The sequence below is a fragment of the Artibeus jamaicensis genome, unplaced genomic scaffold (assembly GCF_021234435.1).
Source record: "Artibeus jamaicensis isolate MK-2021 breed Jamaican fruit bat unplaced genomic scaffold, CSHL_Jam_final contig_60, whole genome shotgun sequence".
Lineage (NCBI taxonomy): Eukaryota > Metazoa > Chordata > Mammalia > Chiroptera > Phyllostomidae > Artibeus > Artibeus jamaicensis.
This window is the reverse complement of record NW_026521900.1, coordinates 11,122,241-11,135,065: the sequence shown is the minus strand read 5'-3', so window position 1 is coordinate 11,135,065 and position 12,825 is coordinate 11,122,241. Positions and strand designations below refer to the sequence as shown.

General features: G+C 46.8%; 1 protein-coding gene across 1 annotated transcript; it reads left to right on the top strand.

The window, feature by feature from the left end:
- The first annotated feature begins 7,089 nt into the window (after nucleotides 1-7,089).
- WDR45 (WD repeat domain 45) lies at nucleotides 7,090-12,791 on the top strand. The gene is made up of 11 exons (XM_037159292.2): nucleotides 7,090-7,193; nucleotides 9,060-9,131; nucleotides 9,267-9,341; nucleotides 9,439-9,543; nucleotides 10,421-10,526; nucleotides 10,652-10,746; nucleotides 11,249-11,328; nucleotides 11,442-11,650; nucleotides 11,734-11,835; nucleotides 11,925-12,070; nucleotides 12,315-12,791. Exons 2-11 carry the CDS (start codon nucleotides 9,077-9,079, stop codon nucleotides 12,422-12,424), a joined length of 1,083 nt encoding a protein of 360 aa, XP_037015187.1. The 5' UTR covers nucleotides 7,090-7,193; nucleotides 9,060-9,076; the 3' UTR covers nucleotides 12,425-12,791.
- Nucleotides 12,792-12,825: the final 34 nt, after the last annotated feature.

The window sequence follows — 12,825 nt, the reverse complement described above, 5'->3', positions numbered from 1 at the left end:
AGGAGTCAAGAGGAAGGGAAGCATCTACCCATGAATGGCATGTGTTAGCACCACCTTCCAGGGAAGCCAGTGAATCTCATGGGCCCTATTTTAGTCCCAAAACTTGGGCGTGAGGGTAAGAAACTTTTGTCTCGAGTAGAATTTCTCTGGTTGCTCCAGGTAACTGGATCCTAAAAAGATTGCCAAAGACAAAGAACCTTCAAACTTTTCTGTTTAGTGGTGTGGGATACAAAATCAGCAAGGGAAGTCAGCTCTAGGCACAGTTGTTTCTGAATCATCCCCAGTCACTAAGTTAAGTTGTTGATGTAATAAGTACAATTTGAGTTAGATCTAGGCCACTGGTAATAAAGTCCAAATGGGTTAGAAGGTGGTACAGTGCTGAAGAATTTAAACACCCCTAGAGCAGGATAGTAAAGGTAAGCTTCCGTCCCCACCACCAAGCAGATGCAGACTGCTGTTTAGAGCCTAAATGAGCTGGCCACATCCATGGCCATGTGCTCCTAAAAAAACAGATGACTAGAAAACCTTCCAATGTTTACCAACTCCAGCATGAACTACACTTGCGCAGACTGATTTACTTTTTCATCACCCCTAATTAATTCCAGAACGCATATGTGTTTTCAAGATTGTCCAAACAAGGTTGTTCAGGCAGATAGGGACAAACCTGTACTCCCAGTTCCTCCAGTTCACCAGTCATCGTGATTGCACACTACCCTTTGAATTCCATGTTTGGTTGTATTTTAATCCTGGGGGGAAAGGTTGGGATTCTAGAAGTTCCCAATTGGGCATGTTCAGTAGTCAGCTTCCTACACTGTATGTGCTTCACCCAGTCAAGAAGGCCTACTCCTTTCTCCAAATCATAATAAGTCCATCTTGTTAACACTCTTGAGAAGGGCTCAGATCTCCCAGGGGGAGGGCACTGGTCCCCTGTGTCTGCCCTGCAACATGGCATGACCTGGCAGTTTTGGACAATCCCTTCATCTCCTCCATGCACCATGATACTTAAAATACATCTTTCATCAGATTCTGATTTCCCAGAATTAATGTCTCTTCACAGCCTGTTTTTTAAAATGGCCTGAAGTTCTTGAATACTGTCCCATGTCCGGAACACTGAGCCCTAGGCAGAGTGCCTAGTCCCCTCTGACAGACCATAGGGCCTTTTTGTGCTTCCCCTGACAGGATCCCTCTTGGTCCTTCAGTTTGAAGACAGAGCTCGTTTACATTCTGAGAAGTGTGGACAATATTAGGTGCCGTTCCCAATCTGCCCCTTGTTTATTGTGCACAGACTTGTTTCTTAAGACCCTTTGAGTCTGCACCGTTCTCTCTTGGCCTGCTGCTTGATGTTTGCCTGCTGCCAGGGTTGCCCCTTGGGCAATAGTTACTGTAGCAACAGTTTCCATGAGTCTTTGAATTCTCCACGAACCACTCACAAGGTGGGGACTGTGATCCATACAATCAGTCCAGACCGGATTCTTCGATATTACAGGGACTGAGCAAGATGTTGGTGAAGAAGTATCTGCCTCTTCTGCCAAGTCCCAAAAGTTTCCCTGGTGGCATGCTGCCTCTGTTGAAAACCGTGCAGACACTGACCCAGGAATTTGTGGCAGCAAACTCAAAAAGCAGCTTCTTTGGCCCTGACCAATGTGGCTCAGTTGGTTGGGCATCATTCCATGAAGTGAAATGTCGCTGGTTCAATTCCCAATCAGCGCGCATGCCTGGGTAATGGGTTTGGTCCCTAGTTGAGGTGCATGTGAGAGGCAATCAACTGATGCTTCTCTCTTGCAACAATGTTCTTTCCCTCTCTTTCTCCCTGCATTTCCCTCTCTTTAAAAGAAATTTTTAAAAAGAAGTAGCTTTTCTGCCTTTCATAGAGAAGTAAATTATTTGGGTGTTTGGGAGTGCCTTCTGTGGCTGAGCTTCATGGGTTATATAGAGGTAGACTCTTCTGACATGCCTTCTTCAGCCTGGGTATGCTCCTCTCCACTTCCATATTGAGGCCTCTTGATCTCCATGTCTGTAGCACCACACAGAGGGATAAGTACCTGACACCTTAGAAAGCTACATGAAGCGGGTCTTCACCAAGTTTATTCAACAAGCATCTGTTGATCCTCTACTGTATACCAGGTACTGTTCTGCATCTAGGGATACAATACAAAGTAAATGATTTCATCCAACAAATATTGAGTCCCTACTATATGCCAGGCATGAATCTATGTACTGGGGGTACAGCCATGAACAAAGAAAAGATCTTTGTCCTTGTGGACCTGACATTCCAGTAGGGCTGAGAGATGATGAGTGATAAGCATAAGAAGGAAATTATTCGGGTGATAAGAACCATAGGGAAAAAGAACAGCACGATAAAGGGGATCTATGGTGGGAAGATGGCAGGATTCATAGGATGACCAGGGAAGGCTTTACTACAGAGGTAACACTGAGCAAAGAGAAGAAGGAAGTGAGGGAGCATAATGCAGCTATCTGGAGAATGAGTGGTCCAGGAAAGGCAAACAGTGAACATGCTGTGTGGTGAGATCATTGCTGGTGTACTAGGGGGACAGTGAAGAGTCCAGTGTGGCCACAGGGAAGGAAATGAGGGAGACAGAGGTAGGTCAGGTCAGATAGGCAGTGCAGTGCTTTGAGGGACACACACACTTTCACGGCCACACTTAGTACACCTGCCCCTTCAGTGCTTTGGTCAGCCAGGCTGATATTTGCTTTTTGGAACTGATTCTCCCACTTGCTGCCCAGTAAGTGTATTAGCCTCAGTCTTGGGAAGTATCTGCCTTCTCAGTCTTCAGAGGGGTCTTTGGTCCCTGGCTTCCACTCACCCCTGGTCTTTTACCACTTCTTTGGGAGAGTTATCATTGCCTGTAGATCACCAGACACCAGCAGAGAAAGGGGAGAAGCACTACATGTGTCCTCCAGTTTCCTTACAGCATCTCAGTGAGAGAACTAAATGCCACGACTAATTTTGTTTTTTGCTCACTAATCTTTTGGGAGTTCTGATTGTCCTCATAACATCATCCCATCTGGTAATAGCTGTTCATATTTGGGGCCCTAAGAGATTATTTTTCATGCCTTCTATCAGAAACATCACAGAGTGATATGGACACGGAAAGAGATGTTGGTGGCCTGTGCAGGCAGAAGAGGATTGTAGTATTTCTAAAACAAACAAACAAACAAACATGTATATACCTGTGAAACCATCACCACAATCACGACAGTGAACATATCTTTACCTGCAGAAGTTTCCTCTGCCCCCTGATAATCCCTTCTTTCTGCCCTGCTCTTATCCCCAAGCAACCACTGATCTGTTTCTGTCATTATAGTTTGCAGTTTCTAGAGTTTTCCATAAATGAATCATTGAATATGTACTCTTTTCTGTGTGACATGCTTTACAAAATTATCAGAGATTCATCCATGTAGTGCCATGTATATTCACACAGCATAGAATCCACCTCTTTATACAATTCAGTAGTTTTAGTGCACTCAGAAGGTTGTATAACATCACCAATATACACTGCCAGAACATTTCATCACCTCTAAAAACAAACCCCATACCAATTAGTACTCACTTTCTGTTTTCTCCTCCCCAAGGCCCCTGGCAACTACTCAAATACTTTCTATCTCTACAGACTTGCTTATTCTGAGTATTTCATAAAAGGAATCACAACCATACAATATGTGGCCTTTTGTGTCTGGCTTTCTTCATTCACTATGTTTTCAAGGTTGGTGCATGTTATAGTATGTGTCAGTACTTCATTCCTTTTGTGGTTTAATAATATTCCATTGTATAGATATACCACCTTTTGTTTATTCATTCATCTGTTGATGGGGATTAGTCTTTGTATGGACATATACTTCTTTTTCTTGTGGGTACATGCCTAGAAGTAGAATAGCTGGATCATATAATAACTATACTATGTTTAATATTTTAAGAAACTGCCAATATCCCAAATGTCCAGCACAATGTGGTATATAGTAAGCTTTCTATGAATAATTGCTGTATAAAGAATAATTGACTTATAACACACACAAAAAAAACCCCTGCCAAACTGTCTCCAAAGGCAATCATACCATTTTACATCCCTAATAGTGTCAAAGTTCTAGTTCCTCTTCATCCTCATCAATTTTTGGTATGGTCAGCATGGTTTTTTCAAAATTATATATTTTTATTTTTTTAATTTAAGCTCTATTGTATTTTTTCCATTATCATTTAGTCCCCTTATACTTCTCTCCCCCCAGCAATAACCACTGTTGTCCATGTCCATGAGTCCTTTTTCCTTTCTGCTCACTCCCTCCACCCCCTAATCTTCCACCCATTAGCTGTCATCTGCTCTCCATTTTGAGTTTGTCCTCATTTTCCTTGTTAGTTCAGTTTGTTCATTAGATTCCACATATGAGTAAGATTATATGACATTTATCTTTCTCTGACTGGCTTACTTAGCATTATGTTCTCCAGGCTCATCCATACTGTCGCAAAATTTTCCTCTTTTCACAGCCAAGTAGTATTCCATTGTATAAACGTCCTATAATTGTTTTAAGTATGGTCAGCATTTTGATTTTATCCATCCCGCTATGGCCATACCACCTGGTATGCACCCGATCTCATCTAACACTTTTTTTAAAGCATCATTCTCTTCTAATTCTGACATCTGTGTCCATTCTAGGTCAGTTTCCATTTATTATTATGGATCATGTTTTCCTTTAAAAAAAAAACAAAACACCTTTTTCCATGGCTGGTGTAGCTCAGTGGATTGACTACTGGCCTGTGAACTGAAAGGTTGCAAGTCAGGGCACATGCCTGGGTGCAGGCCAGATCCCCAGTACGGGCCGTGGGAGAGACAACGGATTGATGTATCTCATACTTCTCTCCGTCTCTCACTCCCTTCCCCTCTCTAAAAGTAAATAAATCTTAGGGAAAAAATAGTATGGTAAATGAAAGAAACCAGTCACAGAGGACTACTTGCATATTGTATAATTTCACTTGTATAAAATGTTACGAATAGGCAAATCCATACTGGAAAGGGCAATGACTGATAAGGGGTATGAGGTTTCTTTTGATGGTGATGAGAATGTTTCAGATTATGGCCTGATTGGTATAGCTCAGTGGATTGAGCGCAGGCCTGTGAACCAAAGGGTCGCAGGTTTGATTCCCAGTTAGGCACATGCCTGGGTTGTGGGCCAGGTCCTCAGGAAGGGGGCACATGAGAGGCAACCACACATTGTTGTTTCTCTCCCTCTCTTTCTCCCTCCCTTCCTTTCCCTAAAAATAAATGAAAAAGAAAATGTTTCAGATTGTGGTGATGGTTGCATACCTCTGTAAGTATACTTTATTTTTAGTTTATTTCTTTGTATAGTTTTTATTCACTCTCTAAGAAAGGAAAGGGGCATGGTGTGGTGAGATACACCAGCTGTAAGTATACTTTACTTTTTTAAAGATTTGATATATTTACTTTTAGAGAGAGGTGAAGGGAGGAAGAGAGGGAGAGAAATATCAGTGTGTGGTTGCCTCTTGAAGGTGCCCAACTGTGTAACCACTGTGTATCTCTGAGCAGTCTCAGAGATATGGCAGTGACAAAAGCCCAACTGAATTAAATCAATATGATCTGGGACATGAAGAAATATAGCATAAAGCCCTGGCTAGTGTGGCTCAATGGATTGAGTGCCAGTCTGTGGTGAACTGAAAGATCACTGGTTTGATTCCCAGTCAGGGCACATGCCTGGGTTACATGCCAGGTCCCCAGTTGGGGATGTGGGAGAAGCAACCAAATAATGTTTCTACCCTCTCTTTCTCCCTCTCTCTAAAAATAAATAAAATTCTTTTAAAAAATATAGCACAAAGAAGTCCAGAAGCCTGGCTTTCCTGAGGAGCATAGCAATGGAGTCACTCCATGGATGTTAATAACACAGTACGTGAAACCATCTAGAGAGATGGCCATCAGTAGAGGTACAGCTGAATAATGCTACATTTATTCCACAGAATATCATAAAGTCAGTTTAGATGGATAAATTAAACAGATGTCCACAATATATTAATAATTTTTAAAACAATACTTGGAAAAAAACGATGGGTGGATTATATCAATGCCAATATCCTGAGTAGTATTTTAATATAGTTTTACAACATGTTACCTTCGGGGAAAACTGTTAAAGTACATGGGATTTCTCTGTATTATTTCTCAAAACTATGTGTGAATCCACAATTAACTCAAATTTTAAAAGTTGAATAAAAAAAATTCCATTATGTACATAAATAGGGACTTTTTTCCCAGAGTAAACACACCTCTTGCCATCAAAACACCATTTTCGCCCTGGCCGGGTAGCTCAGTTGGTGGACCAGATATGCCAAGGTTGCAGGTTTGATCTCCGGTCAGGGCACATACAAGAATCAACCAATGTTTGCATAAGTAAGTGGAACAACAAATCGACGTTAATCCCTCCCTTCTCCTCTGTCTCTAAAATCAGTAAAAAAATTTTAAAAGCCCTAGCTGGTGTGGCTCAGTGGACTGAGTGCCAGCCTGCAAATTGAAGGGTCACCAATTCAATTCCTAGTTAGGCTTGTGGGCCAGGCCCCCACGGATGTTTCTCTCCTCTTTCTCTAAACAAACCAAGAGCTGGCTGGGGAAAAAAAAATCCCATCCCAGGTTTCTCAAAGACAAGAGTGAACGATCTCAACTTCTTAAGTCTCCAGAACCGCCCCACGCCTGGAGGGTTCCTAGTCTTCTCTCTAAGCCTGGACAAACTACTTGTTAACAAGGCGCAGCCAATGTAGCCCACCTCCGAGGTCCGAGTCTCATTGACCCAGGAAATTGACGCCAGTAACCCCTCTGCGCAGGACCAGGGTGGGAAATCCTCAGCCCTTTCCCGTTCAGCAAGGGGAAGACTCTCTAGCCCACCCCTCTTCCTTCCTCTCAGACTCGTGGCCATGGCCTTGCCAAGCCTCCTCCACTCTCCGCTCCTTCCTAGCAGAATGCCATTTTCACTCGCGTTGTTCCAAAGCCACAAAATTTGGACCAGTAGGGCTGCGGTCTCATCTTCCAGCCGAGTTGAGTCATTTCCGGTGACAGATTCCCTCCCCCGGAAGTGAGACCAATGTAAACACCGGAACCGGGCGTCAAGGCCCTGGAGGTCAGAAAGCCGGGCCGCGGGCGGCACCGAGAACAGTTCTGGGGGTCGAGAGGCGCAGAGGTCAGGTCAGTACACGTGGAGCGGAGCTGGGATATAACCTCAGAATTGTTCGGGGTTTGGGGTTAGGCTGGAGGCTTTTTGATCAAGGGGCTTGGTGGATAAGGGGATCTAGAACGGGGATCTTGACGGGGCGCTGGTGTTGGAAAGACTTTGAGGTCTTGGACATGAATAAATGCTGGGGACTGGAGGCTTTGTCCGAGGCATCTCAGGGCAGGGTCCTTGGGTGGCGCAAACCTTCGGGACAGGAGTCCAAATAAGGAGATCTTGGAAGATGGGGACTGTCAAAATAATGGATCTTTGGGGAATGAGGTGGTGGTGGGGGGGAGGTAGTACAGGGAGGGGAAGAAAGTGGGCGAGGCTCTTGGAGCACAGAGAGGCATATGCCTGGGAAAAGGTCTTGGGGAGGTCCGAAACTGTAGGGAGTGTGGGGGGTCTAGGACCGACATCTTAAGGCCTGGGGCAGGAGTCTGGGAGGTTGAGTTATCTCAGGTAGGGATTTTGGGAGATGTGTATCCTGGACAACGGTCTTAAAGGGGTAGGGGTGTCCTGGGGTAGGATCATGGAGAGAGGTTAAGGGGTTTGGAGGAGGAATCTGTCAACATAAGAAACTCCAGACCAGTTGAGAATTTGTATGCGTTTATTTGAGCCAAAACTGACTACAGTTGCCAGGAAACAACATCTCAAATGCTTTACAGAATAATAGTTTGCAGTTTCTTTTATGCATTTGAGATTAAGATGAGACCATAAAGAAGATTACACATGAAGGTGGAAGAAATCTAGATGAGGACCAGATTAGAAAGGGAGTCTGAAAGGTGGTATTTCAAAGGTGCGTTAATCTAGATTGAAGAAACTATGGACAGGGCTTGCTTAAGGCAAAGATAAGCCTTTTACTAAAGAAGTTACATGCCTGGGATGTGACTGCCTACCATGACCTGCCCAGTTAGGAATTTGTAATCAGATCATCCAGTGAAGTTAACGTTCTATAGAATCCCTTTTTTTGTTGTTCACAGATTTTAGGGAGACAGGATTCCTGGGGGTAGGTCCAAGTCAACCCATGTTGAGCTTGGGGACTTCAGAGCACATTGAAGAGGATGTCCCCAGGGTAGGGAATTTGGAATGATAGGGGATTCTGACATAGGGTCTTCAGGGCATAAGGGAATCTGGGGAGACATCCCAGAGTGGTCCTGGTTGGGCAAAAGTTAGCCCATCTCACGGTAGTCAAGGAATCCTGAAAGGGTTTGGGGAAACTTGTGAGGAGGAAAGGTGTGAGAGCACTCTAGGGTGCTGGAGTAGGTTAAGGGGTTCAGAAGGGTATGAGGAGGGGCGTTCCTGTGAGTGGTGGACCAACCACAGCTGGTCTTAGGGTCAAGTCATGCAGGTGCAGGAGGAGGTGGATGTCCTACCCTCCTGTCCCCATTTGTTGACAGGTAGAGTTGGGTGCTAGATTCAGGTATGAAGATGAGAAATGGGTGGGGGTGACTCCAGGCCATATTGGGCATTGGGGCCAGGATGAACTGGGATTGGACTGGAGATGTCACCAGGTCATTTACTGTCTTATTACTTTCTGACAAGCCATTTGTGAGGGCTGTGAAGTAAGGAGGAGGTGTGGGGTCCAGGTAAGAGTAGCCTTGGAGCTGGGGTCAATCAAATGTGAGAAGATAGGGAGGTTCCTGGCCATACGGTTTGGAGTCTTGGGAGTTTAGAGTGAAGACCCCAGGACTCTTCCCTCTGTTTTTGCCTTCTTTGCAGTCCTGCTGGGCTTAGTAGAGTGGGAGGTAGAATAAGAAATCAATTAGGGGCAGGAGTTCTAGGACTTGGAAGGCAAACAGACCACAGGACTCTCCCCAACCCTACCCACTACCTACCTCCAGGAAAGCAATCCTGGATCATGTCCCAGCAGCCACTTCGAGGAGTGACCAGCCTGCGTTTCAACCAAGACCAAAGTGAGACTTGTGCCTATACCCTTGTGGGAGGGAGGGAGGGAGGAAGGGTGAGAATGGTCAGAGATGGTTGTTAAGCAGCCCTGGCTTCCCACCTGGGCATCCTTTGAGGCAGCCTGGATTCCTCCCATTCCCCAGGCTGCTTTTGCTGCGCCATGGAGACAGGTGTGCGCATCTACAACGTGGAGCCCTTGATGGAGAAGGGGCATCTGGGTGAGCCATCGGTGGGGGTGAGGCAGTGGGCAGAAGGGATGAAGGAACGGGCTCCGCATTGGCTCTCACCCCTGCTAATACCCTGGTCCTTGTCCAGACCATGAGCAGGTAGGCAGCATGGGCCTGGTGGAAATGCTGCACCGCTCCAACCTGCTGGCCCTGGTGGGCGGTGGTAGCAGCCCCAAGTTCTCAGAGATCTCAGGTACGTGCTCTCGTCTCATCCCACCCTTGACCCAGATTCCCTGGAATCCTAGCCTCCCCCAGGCACCCCAAGGCAATGGCAGCTGAAGATGTCAGAACACTTTAGAGTCACACAGTGAAGCCTACAGCTTAAAAGTCATGGGTTTTATAGCTTAAGAAGCTTGGTGTTTTTGCTTCACTTAACAAACATTAATGGAATGCCTCCTGTATGCCATGTCTTCACCTATAGTGTGCTTGCCGTGAGTCTGGTACTGTTCCAAATACTGCACATGTATTAACTCATTTAACCCTCACAATAACTCTGTGGTGGGAGGTATCATTATTCTCATTTCTATGGATGAAGAAACTGAGGCCCACAGAGGTTGAGTGACCTATCTAAGGTCATGCAACTAATTGGTTTTAACATCTTCAAGCTGTCTCCCCAATGCCACTTGCCTTGACCCTCAAGTGCTGTCTTATTTTAAGGGTTTTTTAAATTCCAGTGGAACGTGGCAAGAGCCTTGTTATAGACAAGTGACAGAGCCTGATATTTCTCATAGAAATCTCAGGAGTACAGGGACTAGGACCTTGGACGCAGAAATAGTTAGTGACAGGAAATTACAGGCCTGGGTATGAGTCCCTGCTTGGCTGCTGATGAATACTCAATCCATTCAAGCCTCAGTTTCCTCACTTGTAAATGGGTACAACAGTTCTAGAACCTGTTCTCTCAGGAATAATGCCCACAAGTACTCATGCTGTGTGAGGCTTGCATTGGGTGTTAGCAAAAGGTTAAAACAAGTGGATTGAGGTCCCATGGGGAGTAGGGGTGGGTCTTGTGTCACCAGAGATGCCTTTCACCTTAAACCTTGACCCCAACAATGCACCCACCTGCCCGGCAGTGCTGATCTGGGACGATGCCCGGGAGGGCAAGGACTCCAAGGACAAGCTGGTGCTGGAGTTCACCTTCACCAAGCCGGTGCTGGCTGTGCGTATGCGCCATGACAAGTGAGCCTGAGGAGGACTGTGGGTGGGGGGCAGGTAGGAAGTCCCAACAGCAGGCGAGAAGATTAGTCCTGCCTGGACATTCTGCCTTCCCCTCACGGCCATCCGGTGTTGTGTGCTGCCCACAGAATCGTGATTGTGCTGAGGAACCGCATCTATGTGTACTCCTTCCCCAACAATCCCCGAAAGCTGTTTGAGTTCGACACCCGGGACAACCCAAAGGGTGAGAGGACCCAGATATGCAGGAGTAAGGGCAGGAGGCAGTGGATAGGGTGGAGGGGAGAAAATGAAGAGCAAACAGAAGGGGCACACAGAGAGAGAAATGGGAAAAGAGCGTCAGGGAGAGAGTTTGCAGAGATGCTCAGATGGCCTGAGATGCTCATATCCCTCATGTGTCCATCTTTCCATTCCTTAGCCAGTTCTCTCTCCCCACCCTAATCCCTGCCCCACCCTTTGATGCCCCAGATATCAGTGCAAAAATACCTAATAAGCGTATAGGTGGGTGTGTCAGGGATCCCTGTGCCTCCTGAGGCTGCCACAGCTGTGTAGGCAAGAAGAGACTATATCTCACTGGTGGGCAGCACCATGAGGGTTCTGTGGGTAACATGTATCATGGGAGATCAAAGTCCAGCCCTTATCCAGCTCTGTCCATTCTGAGACCCTGCCTGGCCCTTGCCTCCCCTTCACCACCCCCCCCTCCACCCAACTTCATCTTTACATCCTAGGGCTCTGTGACCTCTGCCCCAGCCTGGAGAAACAGTTGCTAGTGTTCCCAGGACACAAATGTGGGAGTCTGCAGCTTGTGGTAAGTTTCCCAGTGGCCAGGGGTGGGTAGGTGGGTGGGCTAGTTCTCCCTGTAGACTCTGAGACCCTGCCATCCTTACTACCCGAAGCCCAGACTGCTCCTTCCCACCGTAGGACCTGGCAAGCACAAAGCCTGGCACTTCATCTGCCCCGTTTACCATCAATGCACATCAGAGTGACGTGGCCTGTGTGTCCCTAAACCAGCCAGGCACTGTAGTGGCCTCAGCTTCCCAGAAGGGCACCCTTATTCGTCTTTTTGACACACAGTCCAAGGAAAAACTTGTGGAACTGCGCCGAGGCACTGACCCTGCCACCCTCTACTGGTGAGCACAGGGAATGAATGGATGATGGGCCAGCAACTCCATGCCGTACGACATGCTGGCGTCATTGCTGGTCTGTCTTTCAGTATCAACTTCAGCCATGACTCCTCCTTCCTATGTGCTTCCAGTGATAAGGGCACAGTCCATATCTTTGCTCTCAAGGATACCCGTCTCAACCGCCGCTCTGCGTGAGTACCCCCATCCCCTGCCCCACCCTGCCATGTCCCCCTCCCCCTGCCCATGTACCACACCTGGGCTAAGTTAGTGCTGCTTGCAGGCTAGCTCGCGTGGGCAAGGTTGGGCCTATGATTGGACAGTACGTGGACTCTCAGTGGAGCTTGGCAAGCTTCACTGTGCCTGCCGAGTCAGCCTGTATCTGTGCCTTTGGTCGTAACACTTCCAAGAATGTCAACTCTGTCATTGGTGAGTGGGACTAACCCTTGACTGGGGGTATTGCATGGGCAAAGGCCTGCAGGTTGGACCTAAAGAGTTGTAGGGAATAGGGGGCCTGAAGAAGCTAGAATGGGTGGTTCAACTCCATTATCACCGAGGGGAATGGCATGCAGGCAAAGGCCTAGAAGGAGACTGTAGGCCATGGGACACCTGGATTCAAATGTGTGGTTTGGCAGCTTCTGACATTTTACTGATCTTCCCTCTCCTCCTCCAGCCATCTGTGTAGATGGGACCTTCCACAAATATGTCTTCACTCCTGATGGAAACTGCAACAGAGAGGCTTTTGATGTGTACCTTGACATCTGTGATGATGATGACTTTTAAGGACCCTGTGTGGGTTGTGCTAGAGAACTGCGGTGGCAGAGTGCAAAGCATTTATGGGGGTGGGAGTGCTGGAAGCCACCAGCAAGCAAGCACTAATGGGGTAGGTGCCCACTTTCCACTCCGCAGAGCAATGCCTAAACAGCGCATTTCCCCCAAGCAATTATTGATGATTGTGCCCTTAAAGACTGGGTGCCCACAGAGCCAGGCCAAGGACTCAGAAGCAGCAGATGCTCTGGGCTCCCAACCTGGAGAAGACCAGGGACCCTGAGGGAGTGCCCTAATCCAACCTGTGGTGATTAAAAAAAGAAAAAAACTTCCTAGAAAGAGCCAGTCTTTGGTGAATATGAATAAAAAGCCCTTAATAGTATTTATGGCTGGACCTCGGGGGTGGGACCTGAAAG